The sequence below is a fragment of the Equus asinus genome, chromosome 16, assembly GCF_041296235.1.
Source record: "Equus asinus isolate D_3611 breed Donkey chromosome 16, EquAss-T2T_v2, whole genome shotgun sequence".
Lineage (NCBI taxonomy): Eukaryota > Metazoa > Chordata > Mammalia > Perissodactyla > Equidae > Equus > Equus asinus.
In genome coordinates this window covers 43444518-43471109 of record NC_091805.1, presented here as the reverse complement: position 1 = coordinate 43471109, position 26592 = coordinate 43444518, and the positions used below count along the sequence as shown (strand labels likewise).

General features: G+C 49.5%; 1 protein-coding gene and 1 long non-coding RNA gene across 6 annotated transcripts; one reads left to right on the top strand and one right to left on the bottom strand.

Moving 5' to 3' along the window:
- Positions 1-2254: 2254 nt before the first annotated feature.
- Positions 2255-8989, bottom strand: LOC139040403 (uncharacterized). The gene is made up of 3 exons (XR_011494899.1): positions 8850-8989; positions 8345-8412; positions 2255-4940 (listed from the first exon to the last, which is right to left on the bottom strand). It is a non-coding gene; the product is annotated as an uncharacterized lncRNA (long non-coding RNA).
- DENND2D (DENN domain containing 2D) lies at positions 7309-25280 on the top strand. 5 transcript variants are annotated; one of them, XM_014837253.3, is made up of 12 exons: positions 7309-7563; positions 12031-12206; positions 13079-13191; positions 14153-14222; positions 14954-15031; positions 16183-16323; positions 17489-17637; positions 20045-20222; positions 23172-23213; positions 23640-23721; positions 24056-24295; positions 24755-25280. In XM_014837253.3, exons 1-12 carry the CDS (start codon positions 7506-7508, stop codon positions 24829-24831), a joined length of 1404 nt encoding a protein of 467 aa, XP_014692739.1. In that variant the 5' UTR covers positions 7309-7505; the 3' UTR covers positions 24832-25280. The 5 variants fall into 5 exon arrangements, with proteins under 5 accessions (XP_014692739.1, XP_014692740.1, XP_044605353.1 ...); XM_014837252.3 differs by lacking the exon at positions 7309-7563 and adding an exon at positions 11099-11435; XM_014837254.3 differs by lacking the exon at positions 12031-12206 and having other exon boundaries at positions 7312-7563.
- Positions 25281-26592: the final 1312 nt, after the last annotated feature.

Genomic DNA, 26592 nt, shown 5'->3' with positions numbered 1-26592 from the left:
GGGGAGGGAATATAGAGGAAGTCTTTGTACTTTCCATTCAATTTTTCTGTAAACGTAAAATGGCTCTAAAAATTAGTGTGTTAATTTAAAAAAATAAAGTAAGTAGATTTTTCACAATTCGTTTTATCTCCCAGTCCTGCCTCCTGGAGATCAGATTTGATTCCTCAGGCTGGAATGCACGTTTCTCCTTCATGTTCCTGGATTGCTCTGTGTTTCTCTTAACTCCTGGGCCTCTGTATTATAATATCTTTCCCACGAGAAAGTAAACTCTCTGGGGGCAGGGACCATGCCTTATGCATCTTTGTGAGATGTCAGTCTTCTGTTCAGACCTCCCAATGGCCTTCCGTTCTAAGTGCTTTACATGCATTAACACAATTAATCCTTAAAACAACCTTGGGAGGGAAGGTACCATTCTTACCTCCATCCAGTATGAGAAAACTGAATCGTACGGAATTTAAGAAACTTGTCCAACGTAACAAAGCTGGTAACTAGCAGAGCTGGGATAGCAACTTAGGTAGTCTGATTCCAGAGTCTACAGAAAAACTACCAGAAAACACCCAAATGTTTTAAACTGTAGGTCACATACATTTTTGGGTGATGAAATCCTTTTAGAGTGCCTCAAAAAAGCGTATTTTTAAAAATGCAATCACAGAACGGAAGAAAAAAGGAGAAATACCTTGCACATAACAGGAATGGTATTGTTTTGTGAAACTTTTATGTTTTTTGTGCATTACACGTGTGCACATGTGTGTTGGGATGCCATGTAAAGTGTATTTAGAAAGCTCACTGCCTTAATCTGTCAGGAGAGTTATCACTTCAGGTAACAAGAAGCGCAGAGCCAAGGCAGCTCCAGCTCCTGCCAGCCATGCCTGGCTCCCGCCCCCTTACTCTGACAGCACAATGTCCCTGTCCTGCCGTGTGCTTTGGCTTCATCTCAACAGTTCCTGTCATCATATCCAAACCCAATGATGTCCAGAGGCAGAAAAACAACATCCCTTCTAGAGAAACCTATACCAGAAATTCCCAGCAGACTTCCCCTTGCCTTGGATAAACATCTCCTTACCTCTCACTGGCCAGGGCTGAGCCACGTGCCCACTATAAATCATTCTTGAGAAAGGAGACTGGGACTGCCATGATCAGATTCCACTGATCTGATACATGTCTGATCAAAGACTTTTCCAACAAAGATAAAAGGTGGAAGGAGTATTAGGCAACCTAAGCGTCTGCCCTGAGTAGAACCCAGGAGAACAAAAATGCTTCAAGTAATTTTCTGTCTCTTTAGAAATGGAAGCTTAAGGCAGACTACACATCTATTCATGCATCCATTTATTCACTCAAGAAATATCTTCTTTTTTTTTTTTATTAATGTTATGATAGATTACAACCTTGTGAGATTTCAGTTGTACATTTTTGTTAGTCATGTTGTGGGTACACCACTTCCCCCTCCGTACCCTCCCCCCACCCCCCCTTTTCCCTGGTAACCCCCGATCAGATCTCCTTCTCAATATACTAATTTCCACCTATGAGTGGAGTCATATAGAGTTCGTCTTTCTCTGACTGACTTATTTCGCTTAACATAATGCCCTCGAGGTCCATCCACGTTGTTGTGAATGGGCCAATTTCGTCTTTTTTTTGGCTGAGTAGTATTCCATTGTGTATATATACCACATCTTCTTTATCCAATCATCAGTTTCTGGGCATGTAGGCTGGTTCCACGTCTTGGCTATTGTAAATAATGCTGCGATGAACATAGGGGTGCAACAGACTCTTGAGATATCTGATATCAGGTTCTTAGGATAGATACCCAGTAATGGGATGGCTGGGTCATAGGGTATTTCTATTTTTAACTTTTTGAGAAATCTCCATACTGTTTTCCATAGTGGCTGTACCAGTTTGCATTCCCACCAACAGTGTATGAGGGTTCCTCTTTCTCCACAACCTCTCCAACATTTGTCGTTCTTGGTTTTGGATGTTTTTGCCAATCTAACGGGGGTAAGGTGATATCTTAGTGTAGTTTTGATTTGCATTTCCCTGATGATTAGCGATGATGAACATCTTTTCATGTGTCTATTGGCCATATTCATATCTTCTTTTGAGAAATGTCTGTTCATGTCCTCTGCCCATTTTTTGATCGGGTTGTTTGTTTTTTTGTTGTTAAGCAGTGTGAGTTCTTTGTATATTATGGAGATTAACCCTTTGTCGGATAAGTGGCTTGTAAATATTTTTTCCCAATTAGTGAGCTGTTTTTTTGTTTCAATTCTGTTTTCCCTTGCCTTGAAGAAGCTCTTCAGTCTGATGAAGTCCCATTTGTTTATTCTTTCTATTGTTTCCCTCAACTGAGGAGTTACAGTGTCCGAAAAGATTCTTTTGAAACTGACGTCAAAGAGTGTACTGCCTATATTCTCTTCCAAAAGACTTATTGTCTCAGGCCTAATCTTTAGGTCTTTGATCCATTTTGAGTTTATTTTGGTGTGTGGTGAAAAAGAATGGTCAATTTTCAATCTTTTGCATGTGGCTGTCCAGTTTTCCCAGCACCATTTGTTGAAGAGACTTTCTTTTCTCCATTGTAGGCCCTCTGCTCCTTTGTCGAAGATTAGCTGTCCATAGATGTGTGGTTTTATCTCTGGGCTTTCAATTCTGTTCCATTGATCTGTGGACCTGTTTTTGTACCAGTACCATGCTGTTTTGATCACTGTAGCTTTGTAGTATGTTTTGAAATCGGGGATTGTGATTCCGCCTGCTTTGTTTTTCTTGCTCAGGATTGCTTTAGCAATTCGCGGTCTTTTGTTCCCCCATATGAATTTTAGGATTGTTTGTTCAATTTCTGTGAAGAATGTTCTTGGGATTCTGATTGGGATAGCATTGAATCTGTATATTGCTTTAGGTAGTATGGACATTTTAACTATGTTTATTCTTCCAATCCATGTGCAAGGAATGTTTTTCCATCTCTTTATGTCATCGCCTATTTCTTTCAAGAAAGTCTTGTAGTTTTCATTGTATAGATCCTTCACTTCCTTGGTTAAGTTTATCCCAAGGTATTTTATTCTTTTCGTTGCGATTGTGAATGGGATAGAGTTCTTGAGTTCTTTTTCTGTTAGTTTATTGTTAGTGTATAGAAATGCTACTGATTTATGCACGTTAATTTTATACCCTGCTACTTTGCTGTAGTTGTTGATTATTTCTAATAGTTTTTCTGTGGATTCTTTGGGGTTTTCTATGTATAGGATCATGTCGTCTGCAAACAACGAGAGTTTTACTTCTTCGTTACCTATTTGGATTCCTTTTATTTCTTTTTCCTGCCGAATTGCTCTGGCCAGCACCTCCAGTACTATGTTGAATAGGAGTGGTGAAAGTGGGCACCCTTGTCTTGTTCCTGTCCTCAGAGGGATGGCTTTCAGCTTTTGTCCATTGAGTATGATGTTGGCTGTGGGAAGAAATATCTTCTGATTACCTAGTGTGTGCCTGGGACTGTGCTAGGCACTGGGGACACAGAGGTGAGCAAAAGAGACACGATCCATGCCTCCTGGGGATGACTCCAGAAAGGGAGAAAGTAGTTGAACTAATCAGAAATATATGTGTAACTAACTACCAATCATTTTAAGGGCTTTTAAGGAAACAAAGAAAATGGTGTGACCTGAGGTTGTAACAGGAGATCTGATGTAAATGGGGAGGGGTTGGTCAAGGTTACCCAAATATAGAACAGAGACCCTTGTCTAGGAGAGAGAGAGTTGAGAATTTTGGCTCCAGGAGCTCTTTGTGGTAATGTAAAAGGTTGTCTTTGTTCCCAGTATTCAGACGTCCTTTCCTCATCCTGGCTCTCAGTGCTTACTCCTGGCAGATGTATGGGTTATTGTTCAAGTCATTTCTCACGGAAGATCGTAAGCCAAGACGGTTTGAAGGACAGACGGATGGTTGAGCTCCGGTTCACCTCAAGCTGTGAAGAGGAATTGTCTAGGACTATTGACAGTGTTATTCCGTACTAAAGGGCCCGTTCCTTGGAAGTTTTTTGCTTTTGTTTTTGTTGTTCTGGTGTCTTTGTGCCAAAGGACAAGATCACATCCTGTGTATGGGGCGAGGTCCCCCCCTTGAATATAAGAAACAGTCATTCTGGAATATGTGAATACTGAGGCAGGGCTGGACTCAAGGGCATTTCCACTGCAGTCAGGTCAGCTGGTCCCTGCAGTGTGGGGATGGGCCTAGGCGTAGGCAGAGAAGTGACCGAGAGAAGACCCCTCTGCAGACCCCAAGAGCAGGGGTACTTCATTTTTAAGTTCTCCCTTGTGTAATACCCTTCTATTATTACAAAGCCTTTGGCAAATCCGAACAAACTTTATTTCATGATCTCGGCTATCACTGCAGGGAACTGGAGATAGGGCCTATGTCCAAGTTGGGCAAAATGGCACAGGGGAGAGCAGCGGCAGTCTGTCTTGAGACAAATGAGGGTAACTTCAGAAAGGGAAAGTAATAATTTGGATCCCTATGGCAGATTTTGATGAGAAGAAACTACCAGAAATAGTCTGGGGAGCATATAAACACTTGTTAAGGGTTTCCCAGAAGTATCTGGAAACAGGACCTGTTAATAGACGATACTTCTGCAATTAAAAGAGATGGAGTTGAGACTACAGTGATTTAGGCATACAGGGTGTGGAGAGTTTGGACATCTGGATTACAGATCTTATTCTCTCTAGTCCTCACAACCACCCTGCAAGGTGACTATCATTTTGGAGAGTGAGGCTCAGGAAATGCCTAACCCGAGACTGCAGGACAGGCAAAAGGCAGCGCGGGGCTAAGTCGGTTATTCTGGTATGCCACACTGCCTCTCTCAATAAAATTTATCTGTGGCCTTCCTTTCAAGACCCTCAAGAACAGAAGATGGTGTCATTTTCTTCCATTCCACAGCCAGACCGGGAGAACCCGAGGGATAGAGTGGGAGACGGCAACTGCACAGAGAAAAGAGGGAAAAACTTTTCTCTTAACAGAAACTGAGGCTTCTTGCTTTTTCCTTTAACTTCCCACTTCCTCATCTACAAATGAATCAACACCTACACCCATTCTCATCTCTTTTCTTCCCCTCAGATAAAGTTCTCTTTTCCCATTTAAGCCACTCTTCTACCTAAGCCCCGGGCTTCCTTCTCCCTCTCCTCTCAGACCCTGTTCCATCTGCCGCTCTCTTTCTTGTACTTTCCATCCCGTCCCTGCTGGTTCCTACCCCTGTGCCCATAAATACGTTCTAATCTCTCCCACCTTAATCCACTACTTTAAACTCAAATCTCCTTCTAACTATGGACTGATTGACTTTTTCCTATTGTTATCCACACTTCTCAGAAAACAAAGATTTATAGTTATTCCCTCTACTTCCTTACATCCCAATAATTTCTCAGTTCATTCTCAACTCAACTAGCTTATGCCTCCATTTATGTTACCCTAACATCTTAATGAATACTTAAAAAAAAACTTTTTAAACTAGTTTCATATACACACAGTAAAGTGCATATAAGTGTACCGTGCAAAGAATGATCACATAGGGAACACACCTATGTAACTGCCACCAGGTTAAGAAACAGGATGTCACTAGCACCCCAGAAGCCCTACGGTATTCTCCCAGTCATTACTCCCTCCTTCCTCCCTAGATGTAACATCATCCTGGCTTCTTATTTGATATATTACTTTTGCCTGTTTTTAACTTTACATAAATGGAAGCTTACATTATGTGCTCTTTTGTGTCTGGCTCTTTTGCTTGACCTTATGCTTGTGTGAGGTAGCTATGCTATTGCATGCAGCAGTGGTTCATTCATTTTTACCCCTGTATAGTACTCCATTGTAAGACTATGCTGCAATTCATCCATTTCATGGTTCATGGACATTTGAGGTTATTTCTACTAAGATTTCCATGAATATTCTTGAGCATGTCTTTTTGTGTACATATGCATATATTTCTTCATCTGTTTTTAAAGGAAGGGAGTAGTTTGGTTGGAACCACCATAAAATAGATTGGGAAGATTAAGGCACAATCATATTCAACCAACTGGACAAGTTTATCATGAATGACCACTACACTTACGCAGAGATGCATAAAACACCGATGCAGCCAAGAGAAGGGACTTGAGGAAGAGATGTGTCCTTGCGTATGGGAACACACAGAGAATAGGGAACAGAAACAGACGGTGTAATTAAGTACAAAATTGCATAGGCCCAGAGTAGAGACAACATTTAGAACCTCCGGGCTAAGACCAGACAGTTTAATACCAGGGTTGGATTCCTCACCCCTGCTCATCCATAGTCTGTGACAGGAGAGTCACCTGGAGGCCATGCATGGGAGAGAGAAGGGGCTGTAAATCTGGGGGTCAATTCCATAGATCCCAGACATATTTCTGCCACAGTGTCTTCTTCCCTCTGCGTCTCACACCTGAAACTGAGGCTAAAACCTCTGTGAATGGAGAAACTTCAGATGGACTCTGCACTCCGTCCACCCTTCTCACCCTACAGGTACAGGTTCTGGGAGGGCGAGGGAAGCCAGGGCAGATGCCCCAGAGCAAATGGGGTTTAGCAGATGCAAATTTTCATGCCCGACAGCTGAAGCCTGAGGTCTGGGTGTGTTTGGAAGGCAATGAAGGTAAGAAGGGTGGAGGACGAGCTGAAAGGCTGTGTTAGGATTGGGGATTAGAAGAAGGGAAGTGTGGATAGCTGCGACCATCATCAGTGCCATTATCATCATCATCATCATCCCTGAGATTTGTAGCACGTAAGACTTTACAAAGAGCTTTCTATTCCTTCACTTTCACATCTCTGTGGGGTGGCAGGGCAGGAATTACCCCAGTTTTGCTGATCCCCCAAGAACATGTTATATGGAAGGCAGGGTTAGGACACTAAGCCACATCTCTAGTCTCTCCTCAGGAGCCTATGAGGGCTCCCGTCGGTTCGCTAGGAAAGTGAAGTAGGGACAAGAGCAACGCAGGGACACGTGTCCCGCGGGTGGAAGGTCAAATGTGACAAGAGATCTAGAAATGGCCAGAGGCTAAAGCAGTTGCAGGGAGAGAGATGGAGGGGTTGGAAAGGTGCGACAACTCTGAAAACTCCAGCCGCTTCTGGGCTGAGTCCGGAGCCACCTGGAAGGTGCACCGATGCCCACAGGGCACTCTCGGTCCTTGCCGAAGGTAGGGGGTGACTTCGACCCCGCGCGCTCGGGGACTGCGGGGCTCGGAAAGTCTAGCTTCCCGGGGCGCCCCACAGAGGGTGGGAACGAGGCGGCGCCGCCTCCACCCGGACGCGCGTCGAGCGCCCTCTGTCACCCCACGCCGCCCTGCCCGGGCCGAGGGAAGAGCGGGCCCGCCCAGGTGCGCCAGGGGTTGGGCCGCAGTCCGGAAGGTGCGCCGCCGGCCCCGCCCCAGGCCTGTCCCCCCGACCTCCCCCCGCGTGAAAGTGAAAGTGTCGGGGCTCGCGGAGGTCGCGCACGGGGGGGCGGGGCCGGCGCGGACCCGGGAGCGGGCGCCGGGCACTCAGGGGCCATGGATGGGCTCGGCCGCCGCCTCCGAGCCAGCCTGAGACTGAAGCGCGGCCATGGGGGTTAGTGCCGGGCTGGGGCGCGCCGGGGCCGGGGCGCGGGCAGCGCGGGGACCGGGACAGGACAGGAGGCTGCCCGCGCGGGGGCCAGGGGAGGGCGCGGAGGGTCGGGAGCTGGGGGCACTGCGAGGGGCCTTGAGGAGGGCTGGGCAGGGGTCAGGGAGCTGGAGAGAGGGCGCAGGTAGAGGTGGAAAGGGGCAGGTGGGTACTGGGTCGGAGGTCGGAGCAGTGTCCAGGCAGCGTGGGTGGGGGGAGGCGGCCGGCCAGAGGAAACCGTTGTGGGGCCCCGGGGCCACGTGTCCTTCCAGCAGGAAGCTTGCGGCGCAACCGCAGGGTGCCTGAAGCACCCGTGCCGCAGAGCCCTCCTGGGAGACCCCGCCTCGGACCCGCGGCCGCCCCGCCCCGGAGCCCAGCCAGGCGGGACGCAGGCGCGCGTCCCTGCCCCGCAGGTCGCCACGGGCTACAGCAGCTCGTCTCCCCTACGTCGTTACCACCCCTACCCGCGGGCGGCGAGGAGCCCTGGAGAGCGTGGCGCGAGCGGGACTTGGGCTAGAACGTGCTCAGCTGCTTCCTTAGTTTGTGAACCAGACAGGTCACGCCTCCCATATCCCCCGACTGCCCGTCAGTGAAGTGAGAATAATTGCCCCTCTAGGGTTGTGGGGAGTAAGTTAGAAATCGATATTCATTTCTGTTCTTCTTAGCAGGGGTGCTGGGCGTTGGAAGAAAGGCAATTCGGAATTCATTCATTTTTCCATTCATTCAACAAACATTTGTTGTTGCTTACCACTAGCCCGTGGGTCCTATGGCTGAGCAGCCGTAACCCTTGGATACTTTGCCCAGAGGTTTCACCTTCTGAGGAGAAAAGAGCCAATTGAAAAATAAGCAAGCGTCATTCCCAGACATCCCACCCCTTCTAACACTGGCAAGTCAAGAGGTGGAGCGAGACCCCCTCCTGCTCCAAGCCCCAGAGCTAGGGAGACCTGGGGGTGTGATCCGTGCTCCTTCTGCCGTCACCCCTGCCCCCCTTGCTGTTCTCCCTAAACACAGGTTTCCAGTATCTGGTCGTTCCACCCACTTCAAGGCAGAGAGGTCAGAGACCATGAGTCGGCGCAGAGGCCTGGGATGGCACAGTGGCCGGCACAGAATGCAGGGTGGCGCTGGGGTCCTCTCTTCTCTGGAGAGCACTGGCCTGGTCTTTCCTGGTCTCCCTCAACCCTCAGAAGGCTGTGTGAATGGAAGGGGTCTGCTCCCTGCAGCCCAGAGGAGACAGGCCAATTGTTCCCACCCACCTGGGCCCCCAAACAGGCCTGATGATTGTGCCTGGAGCAGCTTCCTGGACACTGAGGAACTGTGACATGAGCAGCTGTATTTCTTGTTCTGAGGTCTGGCACCTGTCTGTCCAGGAGAGTGTGCCCTTTTCATCTTGTATACCATCCTCCACCTTCCTGGGGAGTTCCCCTCCTTTTGCCCTTTTGGCCCCAGGGTAATCGTGTGGTAGGAGGGTGTGTGTGTGTGTGTGTGTGTGTACGCATGTGCAGATCATCCTGGTGGGGGGAGTGGCAGTGGTGATGGTTCTGGGTTGAGAGCTGCTGAGCCAGAAGAAGAAGGGCCAGCTTTCCAGATGGAGGTTCCAGAATGTCCTCTTACCTATTCTAGCTGGTTCTGGGGCTTTCTTCAGGTGGCTGTGGGAGTGGCTTCCGGGTGGAGGAACAAGTGTAACCAGACTCCTGACTTCCCTAGAAAGGGTGGCTCCCTCCTCAACTGAAAACTCAGGATAATAATTCCTTTCTAGGGCATTGGAGATTCAATGAGATGAGCTATATTAAACGTGTATTTGATGGATGTTTTCTCTTCTGCTTTCCTCTTCTGTTGAAAGGGAGGAGAAAGGAATCTTTTTCTGGATTTCTGGAGCCTCAGCCCAAAAGTCTATTAACTTTTTTTTTGTTTGAGTTTGTGAGTTTTGTTGTTCTCTTGGCTCTCATGATAAACCAGGAGGAAATGGGCTCAAAATGCAACCCAAAGGATTTAGGGAAAGGAATAATTTCCTGAGGTTCTGGAATGATCAGAGAAAAGATTGTGGTTCTCAAAGCCCTCAACAGGAGGCACCCCACATTTGTAGGATGTGTGGTGTGTACTACATCCAGAAGGCAGAGCCTGCACGTGGAACTCATAATTCTCACCCCCAACACATACTGTTAATAGTCCCAGACTAGTCCCTGAATCACCCCGTGCCTCAGTTTCTCTATCTATATCAGCTTGTTCCTCAGACAGGTGTTGAAGATTGAGCAACAAGTGTACGCGGGTTGTGAATAAGGCGTGGTGATGGTTCACAGTGTTCTGGGTCACTGTTCTCACCATTAAATCCTTATTTACTGTGACTGGGTTTCCCCCTGGGAGTCACAGCTGGGCCATTGAGTACTGGCTTTTACTAGGCCCATAAGAGTCAAGTCTGGAGCTCTTAAGAGCAAGGCACCCCTATTCCAGCACTGCACTTTCTTCCCAAGGGCTCTAATTCTTGCAGGAATGGCAGACACTGGCACCAAACCCTTTTACTTCCTGGCTTCTCTTAGAGGCAGCTTCCTGGCAGAAGTCCTTCTCTCTTACCCCATGCGTTCACTTATTTAAGGGTTTCTGTGAGAATCCTAGGTGACTTATTGCTATTCTTTCTCTCTTCCCCAGCCTCCAGACACAGCCTCTAGATACCACTAGAGCCCCAGGGGCCAGCTGCTCTGCTTTTAGCTTGGGCAGAACTGTTGACCTGGCCCAACAGGGAAAGAAGACTGAGCAGGAGTCGGGGTGGGGTGGAGATCACCCGGCTGTTTTCCACTGTGCTGAGCGACCCTTAGGCTCCTGATGCAGCCAGTCCCTTAACCAGCCCAGGGAGAATGTCCTGAGTCAGTGCTTCCTATTGAGAAGAGGGATTCTTTGCTGGAGGCTCAGAATAGGGCTCAGTGAGAGAAGTCTGTCTTAGGACATTTACAGGGGGTGAGGGATGCACCCTTGTAGATCATCCTGAAGTATCAGGAGCTCTCCAGCTCAGAGATCGACGTTCTTCCTATTTCATCACCAGGAGAGGAGGCTTGTAGATTTGTACTCATTTCCAGGACTCCCTCTTGTGAGGACAGTTTCTCCATTTAGATAATTAGTGGGCCAAGTCTCTTGATCTACCTACAGTGGGGGCGATGGCCTCCTGGCTGTGGGGACTGTTTGGTCCTGTGCTCTTGCTTGCAGCCCTGAAGTCCTGGAAGTTCTGGAGCGTGGCAGGTGGCCTTGCACGAGTTTTCCATTACTTTGACCAAGTTGAGAGGTGAAAGGCCAGGAATCAAAGTTATGGAGATATAAAATCTCTGTCCTGGGGCTGGTGAGGTTCCAGTGCCCACAGTCTGGTGCTATCTGGCATTTTTCACTGTCCCAAGCTTGTAAATAAAACCATTGCACAATCTGCAACCCAGAATTCAGAGCTCTTAGCCCACAAGCAGCTGGGCCTTGGAGGTGTTTGCTCATGACCTTTTTAGTCTCACCACACCCTGGGGCTCCTGGGAGGAGCTGAGGTCTGAGCTGTAGTGCCAGGATGCTGCCTCTGTCAGTACGGGCGTTCTGCTGCCTTCCTGGGTCCCGTCACATCCTTCCTGCTCAGCCATTGGGTGCACAGGATGGAAACTGCTCTCCCCTATCTGGAAGACGGCGCGTGGTGTGGTTTCATAGAGCCGTGGTTGGAGACTGAAGCAGCAGCCCCTTTCTCAGGCTTTCTGTAGCTAGTCTGTGTTGGAGGAAAGAGAAGCACTCCATGCCCTGCAGGTCCGAGAAGATGGAAGGACAAGTAGTAGGCGGGATGTTCAGGCTCTTCCGCAACCGCCTTCCTCGACTCCGTGCAGGTCTGGACTGGATTGCCCACTTCCTTTGTTCCAGGGTAACCCTTGTCGATGGGGCTGTTTCTTCCCTTAAATGCTTCTTCCTCCTCTTCCTTTTATATCTTGACCTCTACCCAGTCTCCCATGTGACTGGGCCGGGAGGTTTCCCCTGTTGGTTTGGGAGCTGGTCATGCCCTTCTTGGGGGTTGGTGTGGTCACAGCCACGTGTCATTGGGCCTTTTCTGATTTAGCAAGTAGAAGTCTGATCAAGGCGCACAGTTCCAGGCATTGCCATGGGCCCCCACTGTAGGCAGAGTCTTTGTGCTGCTCTGGGGCAGAGGGCGACCCAGGTGGCCTCCCCAGTACATTTCCTTGGGTTCCAAATCAGTGGTTTCTTTCCTCCTCTTGGCTCCTTGTTGTTTCGAGTCTCCCAGGGCAGGCATGGAAACTGCCCAGTTGGCTCTGGTCCTGTTCCAGGACCTGAGGAGCTGGGCAGGCTCCAGGGACCTCAGCGTTGGCATGGCGGCCTTGGGGTGCGGAAGTTCCTTGGAGCCTCACAGACTCTACTTGAGGCATGCATCAATGAGATACCAAAAGGGCCCTGGTGTCTTGGTTTCAGGACCTCCCCAGGACAATCGGGGGGAAGCTGTAAAGGAACCGGAAAGAGCCCAGGAGCTCTGTCTACCTAACTTTGCTGGAGGGCAGCACTTCTTTGAATACCTCCTTGTGGTTTCCCTCAAAAAAAAGCGTTCAGGGGATGATTATGAGCCCACGATCACCTACCAGTTTCCCAAGGTAAGGACTGAGGAGGGGGCAGGGGGAGACAGAGGATTGGGCTGCTTGAGAGGTATAGGCGGGTGCTCTCTCCCTCTCCCCACCCTGCTGGGCTTGAATCTGGGGCTGCCCTGAGCTGGCCGCTCCTGTCTCCTTCAGGCCCAGCCCTATTTTCTGTTATCACCCACAGAATCTAGGCCTGGCTTCTTTGTGAGGAACTGATCTAGGCTCCCTGGCCAGGAAACTAGGCTAGTTCTTTTGCCCCTTTGGGGACCCCGAGTTCTTCCAAATTCCATCCTCAGTCACCCTTCTCTGTAGAGAAGCTTACCTCCTGCCAGAGCTCCTTGCAGGAATCCCCTCCCTGGGATAGATGGGAAGGAGGGTGGGCAGGCACGTAGCTGGTGGGCAGGCGCAGCCTGTGGCCACGGCTCAAGTGTCAGGCTCCTTCTTGTCTGGTCCAGCACTGGGTGAAGGGGCAGGGATATGACATCCTTCTCATTAACCCTGATGGCGTGGCAACTGAGCTGGCTGCTTCTTGTCTCTCGTGGTATCTCTCTAATGTGGTCCTCCCAGGAAGCCAGCCGGTCTCTGGGCCTGTCTGGGCCGTGGCACTGGCCCCCTTCCTGACTATGTAGATCTTCAGGATACTGAAGTCCAACTCAGGGTCCTGTAGACTTGGCCCAGGAGGGGCTGTTTCAGCCTTGGGGTCGTTCCAGCCAGACCCAGAATAATGTCCCCGTGTAGTGACAGGCAGAGGCACGCTTTGAGCCCCCGTCAGTGGAAAAGCTTATTCTCAGACTGCTTTAGAGCCTCAAAAGAAGCCCACCAGGCCTCCAGCCCTCCTCCTGCCCCTCCCTCCACCATCCACTTGTCTCTTTTCCTGTTCCTTATAGCGGGAGAACCTGCTTCGGGGCCAACAGGAGGAGGAGGAGCGGCTGCTCGGAGCCATCCCCTTGTTTTGCTTCCCAGATGGGAATGAGTGGGCACCACTCACTGAGTATCCCAGGTAATTGCTTGGTCCTGGGACGGGGGAATCTGGGATTGGGGGAGAAGGGACAAGTGTGAGCCATGTGGTTCTTGTGGCCCCTCCCTTTGTGTGTAGGCCGACTTCTTGCCAGCTTCCCTCCTGCTGGGAGGGACTGGAGTGGGTTCATTCATAAACTTCTTGCCTGGGGTCCCTTAAGGCCAAAGATCTTAGTTAACCTGGTTGACCAGTCACCTCTTTCCAGAGACAGGTGAGGTTCTCTTACCTGCCCTAGGACTGAGGGTCACTGTGTTTTGACTCTGCTACTGGCAGAAGCTGGACTTAAAAGAAGGTGTTTGGCCTCGAAGAAGGCCACATAGCAAAGTCCTTTACAGCCTGAGCCCTGGAATTCGACTGCCTGAGTTTGAATTTTGGCTTTACTGCTATGTGTTGAATGACCTTGATAAAAACCTCCTCTTGGAGCCTCAGTTCCTTCATCTTTAAAGTGGGGATAATAATTGAACCCACCTCAGAAGTTGTTGTGAGAATTAAATGAGATGATGCATTTAGAGCGTGACATTAATAAGCACTTAACAAGTTACTGGCGTTATTCTTACTCTCCTTATTAATCAGCAGCTCCCCTTTGCCCACTTCACCCCACTCAGCACCCTCTGATGCTGACCACCTTCCTGTCTTAGAATCTTGTGAGCAGGGACCGGCCCAGTGGCGCAGTGGTTAAGTTCACATGCTTCCCTTCAGTGGCCCAGGGTTCACCACTTTGGACCTCGGGTGAGGACCTGGGTACCGCTTGTCAAGCCATGCTGTGGCAGGCATTCTACATATAAAGTAGAGGAAGATGGGCACAGATGTTAGCTCAGGGTCAATCTTCCTCAGTGAAAGGAGGAGGCTTGGTGGTGATGATAGCTCAGGGCTAATCTTCCTGAAAAAAAAAAATAGAATCTCGTGAGCAAATGCAAACCGGGTCTTGTCTGCTCTTCCCCAGGGAGACCTTCTCCTTCGTCCTGACCAATGTGGATGGGAGCAGGAAGATTGGATACTGCAGGCGCCTCTTGGTCTGTGCAGCCCAGAACTGCCCCTTCCTCTCTGCAGCCTGCTCGGCTCCACAGCTGGGCTGGCTCAAGCCTCAGCTGCAAAAGCCAAGGCTCGCTGGCAGTGGTGCTTGTAGAGAGAGCAAAGCCCAGCACCTGCTGCCATGGTAGTGCCCTCTGCAACCCCACGAGAACAGAGACACACGCCCCCCCTCGCCCACCCGGGGGACCTTTGCTGACCAGGCTTCAGCTGTTGCTCTCCCCAGCTTTCAACAGCTCCCGTCTGTGGGAGGCTCCAGCCTAAGCTGCTCTCCACCTTCTCCCTCCCGGCCTCGTTGCTGTGGCCCGTGGAGCCTCGCAGAACATACACTAGGATTTGGACAACTAGGTTCATTTCTTGGGTCTCTCTGAGTCACTTTTCCAGGGCTCTCCTCTCTAGCCACTTCCTCATCTCTACAGCACTCTTGCTTCCTGTCTTTGCTAACCCCAGATGGCACTGGTGCTGATGGCAGCAGTGCTTGCCAGTGAGCCCACCCAACCCCTCAAGGCCAACTTCTGACTTTGGTGGCCCCTCTGGCCTCCCTGCTGCTTATCCCATGAATGGGACCCCAGCGCATCCAGGCCTTCCTCCATCTGGCCCACCATTTACCATGAATCCCCCAGCCGCAGCCCCCAGCCTCGTGCCCCATCAGCCCCAGTCGGGCGAGGCCCCAGGGAGGCTGCAGCACTGAAGGAACCTCTCTGTCCACCCCCAGCCCGCCGGCCGCGGCCCTCGCCTCCCCAAGGTGTACTGCATCATCAGCTGCATTGGCTGCTTCGGCTTGTTCTCCAAGGTAGGGGGGTGGGACAGGATTCCTCAGGGGCCTGTTTGGCCTGTTCAGCTTCCAGGTCTGCCTGCCCTGCCTGTGCTCTCTGAGCCCTGAGTGGAGCTCCTACCTCAAAGCTGGGGTCAGCAGAGGCACACTGGTGATACTGAGGCAGAGAGGGGCTTGGACTCCACTTGATTTTAGGGAAAAGTGGGAACTGAACCTAGGGGACTGTCTTCCCTGCTGGGAGACCCACTGCTCCCACTCTAGTCAGGTGAGAAAGCAATTGGAGTAGGACAGTGGGAAGAGCCCAGGTTAAGAATTGGGAGTTTCAGGAAACTTTTGCCCTGAGGTTCATTTTCCTCATCTGTCAAATGCATATAATGATCCCCTCACCTTCCTACCTTACAGGCAGGTGTGAGGCTTGGATGAGGTGATATATCAGAAAGGGAGAGCACTAAACAGATATGGAGACAATGATTATACAGTGGGGGTCCTGAGACTCCCTCCGACTCCTTCCAGGTTGGAAGAGAAGTTGAGGCCCCCGGGACTCTCTTGCTGGAGCTAATCTGAGACCCAGTACACCTGAGTCAGGAGCAGAGCAGAGTCCCTCAGAAGGGATGGGGGGTGTCTTAGTGGCCACAAAAGGGCTTCAGTGTGCTCTGCCCCCAGCAGGCCCCTTGGAGGTTGAAGGGAGGAAAGTCCGTCAGCCTTTGCTTGGGAAGAGCGTTTATCTGTGCAGGGCTCTGAAGGACAGAGGCAGTCCTGGCCTTGGGGAGTCTCCAGGGGAAGTTGGAGGGCCGAGTGGTGCCCAAGAGGCCCAGCCTTCTAGGCTCCCCCTCCCACCAGCAATAAAGAACATGGTACCATCATGGATGATGAGTTTACTCTGGGATGTCTTCCTGGGGAAGGTGCTTTATGTTGATGTTAGGAGAAGGGAGGAATATGGGTTGATAGAGAGAGGATGAAAAGAAGAAGGCTAGGAAAAAGCAGGTCTTGTGCAGGACATAAATAGCAGACTGGTCTCTCACAGTTGAGAGAGAGAACCAGGTGTCGGAGAGGCCTGAAGGTACATGACGATTGGCTGCACCAGTGAGGGAGCCTCACACATGGGGTCTCTGCCACCCTCCTGGTAGCATGCCTTTGAGCCATGCCTCCCGTGGTCCTTTTCTGTGCAGATCCTGGATGAAGTGGAGAAGAGGCATCAGATCTCCATGGCAGTCATCTACCCGTTCATGCAGGGCCTGCGAGAGGCGGCCTTCCCTGCTCCTGGGAAGACTGTCACCCTCAAGAGCTTCATCCCTGACTCGGGCACTGAGGTGGGTCAGCAAAACGGGCTGGAGGGGCAGGCTTCTGTGGCACCTCTCATCACGGTCCTTCATTCACCAGGTTAATATACAGAGAACGGAGCCAGGCAGGGACTGGGACTTGACTAGAATTCTTGGCAGAGCTGAAAAATCAAATCCAGATCTTCTGATCCTCCCAACCTGATACTTACAAGGATGTACTTGAACTCACTGTTCAAGCTACCCAGACTTTTATTTATAATAAATAAACCATGTAAGGTGAGGTTCCTGGTGTTAGGATGGACTTCGTCCCCAGCCCCCAAACTACCACTTTTTCCCATTACCACCTTTATCTTCCTGTGTCTGTCTGATATCTTTACCTGGGTGCCATCTGTCTATTTCTTATCACCTGTCCCCACCCCTGAGTCCCCACCCATGCCACACGGGGATGCCATTGTTTTAAGGCACTAAGCAGACTGAGGCAGCAAACAGAACATTGTTTTCAGAATTCCAGTCCTGATCCCTGGTCCTCTGGATCATCTGTGTGTCCCTCTGAACCTTGGCTTCCCCCTGCAAAAATAAAGGGAGGGGCTGGGCCTTTTCACTTATTCAAAGAGTAAGTATGCAATGCTTGCCGTGTGCCAAGCTAAACTATTTTCTGGATATAAAGTAGTGAATAAAATGAACATGGTTCTTGATCTCATGGAGCTAAAAGTCTAGTGGGGGACATTGAGTGAGAAAGCACAAATAAATATATAATTAAAAATCATGTGATTGTGATTAAAGGAAAAAAACAGGATACTACATAAGAAAATGATGGGAAATACATGTTGCACTAGGTGTGTGGCCCGGGAAGTCCTCTGAGACAAAAAGGAGGATGAGAGTGAAGGGAGAAGAGCCATCCAGGAGAGGGCCTAACCTCTGAAGGACCTCAGGAGGGAAGAGCGATGTACTCAAGGAACAGAAAGGACTGCTGTGGCGGCATGATGAGGGGGTGGGGTGCGCCCAGTGTGGGCCCTGCCAGGGATTACATCAGTGCTATCCTCAGAGCCGAGGGAAACCATGGATGGGTTTTTAGCAGGGGAGAGACAGGATCGGATTTACTCCTGTTGGGAGAATGGAGTGGAGGCTGGTCAAGACTCAGAATTTTGGGATCTGTGTGATTTTTCAGTGTGGTGACTCTCTGGTTTCCCCACAGTTCATCTCACTGACGCGGCCTCTGGACTCCCACCTAGAACACGTGGATTTTAGTTCTCTGTTGCAGTGTCTCCGTTTCGAGCAGATTCTGCAGATCTTTGCCTCTGCAGTGCTGGAGAGAAAAATCATCTTCCTGGCAGAAGGTCTCAGGTGGGTCCAGACACTGAGTGGCTCACCTGAACTGACTGGCATCCCTGGGTTCAAGGGAACATGCTGGAGGGCCCTCAGAGGAAATCAGGCTGTGGGACCCGTGTGCTCACCTCCTGCGTCGAGGTCTTGATCTGCGCCGTCTAGAGAAACAGCTGTTGCAATTCCCCTGCTTCTGCCTCCAAACTTGACTGCTGCCTAAGCCTGAAGAAGGTTCCCAATTTAGTTCTCAGTAAGGGCATGAAGCGTTCCTGGGCCAGCCCAGGCACAGACTAATTAGGGTGGATGCAGATATGATTCTGCTCTTGAAAGGCTGAGGGAGGGACCGGCATGAGGACAGGGCAGGAAGGCATATAATGGTATGAAGGTCAAGCCCATCTTCTGTAACAGCAAACACATCTCATCTATCCATTTGCTCACTCATTCAGCAAACATGTATTGTGTGTCAACTGTTTGCCAGATGCCAACCATTAAGAAGATATGGACAAATAAGACATGGTTCCTTGACCTTAAAGGGATGTAGAATTATGTAGTGGTTGAAAGCATAGGTGTTGAAATCAGCAGAACAAGGTTCGAGTCCTGTTCTTCCACCTTTAGCTACATGGTTCCTCTTAGGTTAGTTTCTTAACTTTTGATGTCATGATTTTCTTATCTGTAAAATGGAGATAATGATTGTACCTACCTCATAAGGTTGTGGTGAGGATTAAATTAAATAATGCACCTTAGGTACCTAGTGTCCTGCAGGCACATGTTGGTAAGTGCTGGCTATTATTCTTAATAATAAGTTCACAGTTGAATATATCCGTGTGTATAGTGGAAGCAGGGTACTGTCATGTCCTGGTCTCTATCTCTTAGAGGCTTCAAGTCTGAGAAAGACATGGGGAGACATGTGACAGAATGGTGAAGGAAAAAAAATATAAAGCAGTCAGAGGTTGGCCTTCTGTTCATATCTGGGGAGGGAGAAAGCTGATGATATTGGGCTGACAATCCTGGTTCTATCTTTTAGGGAAGAGAGGAAGAAACGGGATGTTAGGGACCCAAATGTGAGGCCAGAGGGTCAGATGAATGTTATGGGTTTCAGAGAAAAGGAAGCTTGGGCAGACGACGGGGTCTGTGGGTTGGAAATTCTATAAAAATCAGTGATAACCAAAACGGCACTAGTTCTAGGCTAATCCTTGAGGGAAGTGGTCTAATCTTTTCCTTTGGAAATAGCTCTCCCACTCTCAGCCCTGTAGGGAAGTGAGAGTCTCTGTTGCGGCTGGAGCTGGATTCTGGCCTTTCCCCCTAAGATGAGTGTTTAGGGAGTGGAGGTGACTCCAGGCATCAGCTGGCCTGGACATGGGCAAAGGCTGGCAGGACTTACGTCTCAGGCGTTAACTTTCTCCAGGGCAATCCCACCACCTGCCATTTCCTTCCCATCCTTCCCACGCGGTGTTGTCAGATCTCTGAAGCACAGGCAGGGAGGGGACTTCCAGTCAACCTAAGCCTTGGCCAGACTCGCAGAGACACGCCTTCTAACTCAGGAAGTGCTAGCTTGATACTAAGAATTGAAACAAAGTTTCCGCATCTCTGTTTTTATTGGCCTTGGTTTGGGGGCAATTTAGAGAAATGGAGAGCCGGGAAAGGTAGTGGAGAATAGAGAAATCAGAACGCGGGGTTGGGTTGTGTGTGTGTGTGTCCGTCAGGAGATGAGGAGTGGGGCCTGAGCTGTGACTTAGGCAGTAATCACACAGGGAATGCTTCACTGGAAAGGGTAGGGGAGCCACCTCTGGGGGACTTTCCGGGTAGGAATTGCTGAGCAGAGGTTCCTGGAAGCTAGGAATTTCCCAGGCTAACTGAAGCACCAACCTGGTAACTTTAAATAACCTCAAGTGGCCAGAGGGAGCTGTGAGCGGTGAAGACCGGGGATGAGGGTGGACAGACATGAGGAAATAGGGCTTCGCCCCTCTGCTGTGCCCAGTGTTTACATGTTTATCTCCTTAGCGACACTGTGAGTTCCTTAAAAGCAGAGTGTCTTCTGTTTCCTTCTCTCCATGTCCTCAGCACAGTGGTGACATGCAGCAGGGGCTCAATCAATGATCTGTTTGAGTGAAGGCGTTTCTTCTTCCCTCCTCTCTTGAGAGACAACTTTTATTTTTGGCCAGTAGTGACTTGAGAAGACAAAGCGGGAAAAGAAGGATCAAACAGAGGCCCCATCCTTGATGAGAGGAGCCTCAGCTTCCCCTGGTTTCTGGCCCTGCCCTCCCAGCTCCGAGTAGTCACAAGCTCTGTGACCCTCCTGGCTCTCATACTTGCCTTTGCGTTGGCGCAGGCAGCTCTGGAAGCAGCTGCTGTCGGTGGTGGGCTGTGTGGGGGTGCACAAGGGTTGGGGCGCACCCTCTCACTCTTGTTCTGTGTGCCCTGTCCCCAGCACCCTGTCTCAGTGCATCCACGCTGCGGCTGCGCTGCTCTACCCCTTCAGCTGGGCACACACCTACATTCCTGTTGTCCCTGAGAGCCTTCTGGCCACCGTGTGCTGCCCCACTCCCTTCATGGTTGGAGTACAGATGCGTTTTCGGCAGGAGGTTATGGACAGCCCCATGGAAGAGGTATGATGCCACAAGAAGAGGGCGGGATTGGGAGCCAGGAAGACGGGCATTCGGATCTCAGCTCTGCCACTAATAACTGTGTGATTTGGGGCAAGTTGCTTAATTAATGTCTTTAAGCCTGAGCTTCCTCATCTGTAAAATGGGGATGACAGTGTCTGGTTCCTAGGGATTCTAGGGGAAATAACCTGCATAAAGCTTCTAGCCTCGTGCCTGACACAGAGTTGATGCTCAGTGAGCGTCAGCTCCCTCCTCTTGAATGATTAATGAGTAGGCTCTGGGGTGTCCCATCTCTTATCTGAATGGATGAGCACAGCTGGTCTATATAATACACACTCCACTGGAGTTAATTCACATTCCTTGGAAGTGAGCTAATGGAGCCCTCCTGCAAACTAGGAGTTCTGAAAATGCAGATTTTTGTAGTAAGAGCCATCTTTCTGATTAGCTCAGAACTCAGTTGGCTAATGAAGATACAGGTCCAAATCCCCTTTGATTTTGTCAGCTTCTTATTTCTTGGCAGTGCCCCAGACACATCAGAGGGCTCAGTGGTGAAAATGGGCATTAATAGCAGAAATCTACCTCCAATGTTAGAAGAACAATTCAAAACATGTGTTCTGCTTTGAATGGTCAGTAGGAACTTTCAAAAGATAGCATGTTGCTATAATCTCAAGCCAGAACTTCTGCTTAGGCATGTCTGCACTGGCTAACCATTGACTCCCTCTGTGCAGACAAAGGGCCTACCACGGGGAGAGGCAAGGTCCAGAAGTAAGCTACTAAAGAGGCATAGAACCAGCCCTAATGGGAAGACTTCTCCAATTTAAATAAGAAATAACCGAGGTCCAGAGAACTCAATTGACTTATCTGAGGCCACACAGGCAATGATGGAACCTAGCACAGTTCTTACACAAGTGTTGCTGAGAAGTAAAGAAGCAGGCTGTTTCCCTTCCTCGCTTCCCGGGCCCTCCCAGCCCTCCTCAGAACTGCTGAGTACACACGCCCTTTGAACAAGCCTCTGCCTTGTGACTAACTGGGACAGAGTGTCAGCCCCGTGTTTAGCAATAAGACTTAAAATGTCCCAACCCCAGAAATTATGAAACTTCCTGATGCTGTAGCTTCAGCTTCTTGGAAGCTACGGCCAGCTGGACTGCAGCTCCTGCTATCCCGGAGCCTTGGCCTGTTTGATTCCTCAGCAGCTGCTCTGTGAAATGGACAGGGGATGAGGGACAGGGAGGCCAGGGCCAGGGTGGGTGTGGAGAAGGGATTCCTTGACTCCACACAAGGGCTCTGGAAGGGATTACTCAACGGACAGTAACATTCCCAAACACTAGAAAGATTTTTGGGAACAACTTCACATAAAAATTCTTCGCACATTCTTACCTCCCAACCTCCAAATGAACAGCCTCCCCTGAATGAAGGCATCTGAGCCTATGCATACAAGTGGTTTCAGGTCTGGACGAGCTCAACTTTTCTCCGCTGATGATGGATAATTACAGTGCCTGCTCTGTCTTTTGGCACGCTTTCCAGTCCCTCTCTTTCTGTTTGTTTGGAAGAAGGGAGCATGGAGGGATCATTCACCCTGTTATCAAGACCAAGGGTCCAAACTGAAAAGAAGGCCCAGCAGGCACTTAAATGACCAACGTGAGCTTTGGGGGAACATGGTGAACTGTTGAGCACATGCCTGCCTGAGGTGGCTGCACTCAGTTCCATCTGATGTTGTCCTTTAGAAACGTGGACCAGTGGTAGAGTTCCTTACTTTTCAGAAGCCCCAAATCCAAAGTTTATGTGAAATTTTCCAATTTAAAAACAGCCATGTGCCACTTAACAACGGGGATACGTTCTGAGAAATGCATCATTAGGCGATTTTGTTGTGCGAACATCATACAGTGTACTTAACACAAACCTAGATGGTATAGCCTACTATACGTCTAGGCTATATGGTGCTGATCTTACGGGATCACCGTTGTTGACCGAAATCACTATGCGGCGCATGACTGTATTGGAAACGAATTGAATTATTTAAAAATACTCTGAGGATCAAACAGACAGATCTGCAGGCTGGAATCCAACCAGCAGAGGCCTATTTGTCGCCTCTGGGCTAGACAGCAGGCCCTTCAGGCAGTGATGGGGCTGCTATAGAAGCAGGCCCCCTGGTTCCAGCCTGTGCTTGTCTGCAGCCTGTAGACACATGGTTTCCTCACTACCTTTCCTTCCCTCTTCCTGCTGACCCTGGGCTCATTTCCTTCTCTTGTTGTTTCCTGTGGGAAGGAAGCTCTGAGGGGGGTTTTGAAATAGTTCTATTTTATTCTATCCAGGCAATTGTACATAAAGCTGTTGCAAGCATTAAAAGATCAAAAGATCTGCATCCCTGTCCTAAAGCTGACCAGAGGGCAGAGAGCTGCAGGAGAGTTGTCAGGAGAGCACTGCCATCCCAAAGACAGCACAATCCAGGCTTGGAAGCTTCTATTTCTATTAGCAGTATGACTTCAGGCAACTTCACTCCTTTGAGTCTGTTTCCTCACCTGCACAACAGAGATAGCACTTGCTTCTAGGGCTATTGGGAGGATTAAATGAGATAAGATGTGCAGAGCAGTTACCATGTGTGCCAGGTACTAAATGTTCCATTATAAAGCAATCACCATTGACGACCAATGTTTTATTAAGGAGTGACTGGCTATGATTTCCCCATATTGTATTTCCCTTCTCCCTTGGCTCTCTCCCTTCTCCCTCTCCCTAAACCCTCATACCTTTTCATACCCAGGAAGGGAACTGCGATTTCCAGAGGGGAATAGTGAGAAAGGAGAGTGTCAGACAGGAAATGAGAATTGAAGATGCTGATTTTGTTGCTATTTGGGCTGAAAGGTACCATCTCCACTAGTACCTCTGGAGATGGGAAGTCCTCCTGAGGTCTATGAGGAAAGGGGAAGAGATAAAGCCATTCTGTGTTTCTTTCAGGTCCTGTTGGTGAACCTTTGTGAAGGAACCTTCTTAATGTCAGTAAGTGTCTGGGTTCAGGTGCCCTGCAGGCTCACCACCAACTCAATCACTCTAGTCTCATCCATGTTCCACTCATTTTAACAAACGAAGTACTTTTGTTGAATGAGAACCCATGCTAATAAGACCTCTCCTCTCTCAAGGAGTCACGACACACGAAGACACAGATGACTTACAACAGAGCAGTTGGTGTTAGTGCCTTTAGAGCCAGGACATAAATCAAATGCCACAGGGGTAGAGCGGAGACTTGCTAATGTTTAGAGTCAAAGTGAAGACCAAGAAACACCCTCTGCCATTTCTCTCCTGTGTGGCCAGTTCTTTGGGGGTGGTGGGGAGGGGTGGAATTCGTGCCCTCCTCATGCTCTCGACCAAAACTTCACACCTCTTCCCTGACTGCTGGACTTCTGAGCTCACTCTGTCCTCTCCTAGGTTGGTGATGAAAAAGACATCCTACCACCCAAACTTCAGGAAGACATCTTAGACTCTCTTAGTCAGGGGAGCGACTTACAGAGTAAGTCCTAGGCCCCTCTTATTTTGGGTTTCTCCAAAGAACTGGAGGGCATGATTCCCAACCATTGCCTTCCAAACTAAAATGAACTCACTCAGCAGTCCTGGGCCAGTCCCAGAGGCCTGGATTCTTCGGCAAGTCTGAGTGTGAGATCTTATTCTTCCTAAGCAACGGTGGAAAACCCCTACCCAGTCTCCCATTGTAGTCAGTCCCTCAGTAATTATGAACCCCAGCCCAGCCCCTTCCCTGGGAGCTTTCAGCCTGCAATGAAAGCCACTTGGAGGGTAGTTTCATCCGGCTGCTGCCCTCTGAGATGGCCTCTATATGTCCCCTGCAGCTTCGGAACAAATCAACGAGCATGTTTCAGGCCCTTTTGTGCAGTTCTTTGTCAAGACTGTGGGCCACTATGCTTCCTATATCAAGCGGGAGGCAAATGGGCAAGGCCACTTCCAAGAACGGGCCTTCTGTAAGGCGCTGACCTCCAAGACCAACCGGCGATTCGTGAAGAAGTTCGTGAAGACACAGCTCTTTTCTCTTTTCATCCAGGAAGCTGAGAAGAGCAAGAACCCTCCTGCAGGTATACACTGGCAGCCCCCTGTCAATCTAAGCCTGGAGAGGGTCACCAAGTCAGCTGTGGCCCTAGGATGAAGAGGAAGGGAGGAAAGAGCCTTTCTCTCTAGGGGCCCACAAAACAGCTGTCACCTTATCAGTGTGTTTTGAAGGAAATAACCTGAAGCCTAAGAAAATGCTCCTGGGCTGACATTTTGTAGAAGTCTCTCTATTCATCAGCCAGCAGGAGGCTGTTTGCTGTTTTAGTCTGGAGCTAATTCCTATTAATGATTCCTTGTCTGTAGGCCTCTTTTTGGGTCAAATTGAATACCTGGATCTCCAGAGGCCCGTGAGGGCGAGAATCCCCAGCAGGAATGTGGGTGTGGCGGGGGAGCGCGGGAGCAGACAGAGGGGATATTTCTGATCCTCGCTCCACACTTGGCCTGGCCAGATTAGATGCCTCTGACACATCTATCTGAACCCACAGGTTATTTCCAACAGAAAATACTTGAATATGAGGAACAGAAGAAACAGAAGAAATCAAGGGAAAAGACTGTGAAATAAGAGCTGTGGTGGACAGGAGTGATTAGACCTACAGGCCAGCTTTGGACTTTGGCCCCTGCTGGCATGCTAGGCTCGGTGAAGCTCTCAGCCCCCAGAATCCACAGCCTCCTTCTGAGTCCTGGTAACTAGGTCTGGCTTCAAGCTGGTGTCTTGAGCATGGGATCCCTGGAATCAGCTTTCTCAGGACTTTGGAAGGCTCTGAGCTGTGCGCTCACAGAGCTGGGCTCAAAGCTGCATTTCCTGCAGAGGCAACACAGAGCACGGAACAGTAGTCCAGGTGTCATAGAGACTTAGAAGTTGCTGTAACTGCCCTCTCCCAAGAACCACTATTACAAAATCCTCAACAGAGAAAGCAGTTGTGGCTGAAAGGCTCAGTCTCTCCACGTAAGAAAAGAGATCTGTGGACATGTGAGGGTAACAATAAAGATGAAGATCTTGTTGTTTATATGTATCTTTGGCTTCCACTGTTCGGGGGGAATCAGGAAAACAAGACAATACGATGTGAGAATAACCTGGACTAGAGGAGGCAGCCCTGGTCATAGTGGGCCACAACTCTGGGGTTCTGTTTGGAGTGGCAGCATTACGGGGGTCAGCAGCTCCACTTCTGATAGGAAGAGGAGGGGATGCTGGTAAAAGCAGCAACAGTACTGGGGCCAGGGCAGCAGTTCTTGGTTCCAGTCAGGTGTGCTTCCCAGAATCCAGGGAGGAAAGGCTGCTAGCCAGAGGGCGGCACCTGCAGTCTAGGGGAACTTGAGGGTTAGGACTGTAGTTAACAGAAGCCAGTGAAGAACGCTACATTGCTTCCGTAAATAGGTCTGTCTGCATCACTTCAAGTTTGGAACCTTCAGGTTTAGTCATCCTATTTTGTTATTCTGAGAAGCCCAGTTCAACTCTTTAGCTAAAGATGGAGAGCTCCCTGCACTGACATTTTTCCCTTTGAGAAAAGAGACTCAGAATCTTAAGAGTCTATCTTCCCTCCATACCTCTACTGGTAGCTTCTGTGAAACACTGTAAGGGATGGGAAACTTTTAGAAGCATCTCGTTTTTCAAAAGTTCCATCTTTTTAATGTATGTGTATGAGTGTGGCCCTCAGAGGCCTCTGAATTCTATACAAAGAACACAGATGTTTTTGGAGTGGGTATGGGATCTGGGGTTACCAAATTGAAGTTAAAGCCAATGTAATTTGATTCTGGGGCACAGAGACATACTGCAGGTGGCAGATACTCCACCGTCCACATGCCACCCCGAACCACACTGCTATTCTTCACAGCTTCTAAGAGTCATTGCGCCTTTTTAGGTAGATTATGGCAGTGGTTCCTAAACCCAGTTGTACCTCAAAAAAGGTTTTAGGACAAGGACTGGAATCCTGGGAAGCTTATGAAAATACTTTGAGGCCCCATCCCAAACATACCAAATCATCTCTAGAGATAGGACCTGGGAGCCTGTAGTTTTTAAAGCTTCTTCAGGTAATTTTGATACCTAGCCAGGTATACGATCACAAGAAGAATCATGGCCAGTGGAGTTTACTATAAATGCACCCTTGACCTGAAGCCGATGGCCTCTACCACCATCACCATAGACAGTATCTGTCACACCAAATACCTGAGTGTCTTCCAACCTGGAAATTTCAGCCTTTTAGGCTGAAAAAGGTTCTAGCATCTCGGTTTACAGCTTTAGTCTGCTAAAACTTAGTAGGGTATAGGAGAGAACACTGGACCAGGATTCAGAAGATCCAGATTCTAGTCCCCATTCAGAACAGCA

Coding starts and splice junctions, on each gene's coding strand:
- DENND2D (XM_014837252.3), top strand. CDS start 11,348: ATGCCCTGCAGGTCCGAGAAGATGGAAGGACAAGTAGTAGGCGGGATG. Junction 13,192..14,152: donor CCACTCACTGAGTATCCCAG/GTAATTGCTTGG, acceptor GCTCTTCCCCAG/GGAGACCTTCTCCTTCGTCC. Junction 23,214..23,639: donor AAGGAACCTTCTTAATGTCA/GTAAGTGTCTGG, acceptor GTCCTCTCCTAG/GTTGGTGATGAAAAAGACAT.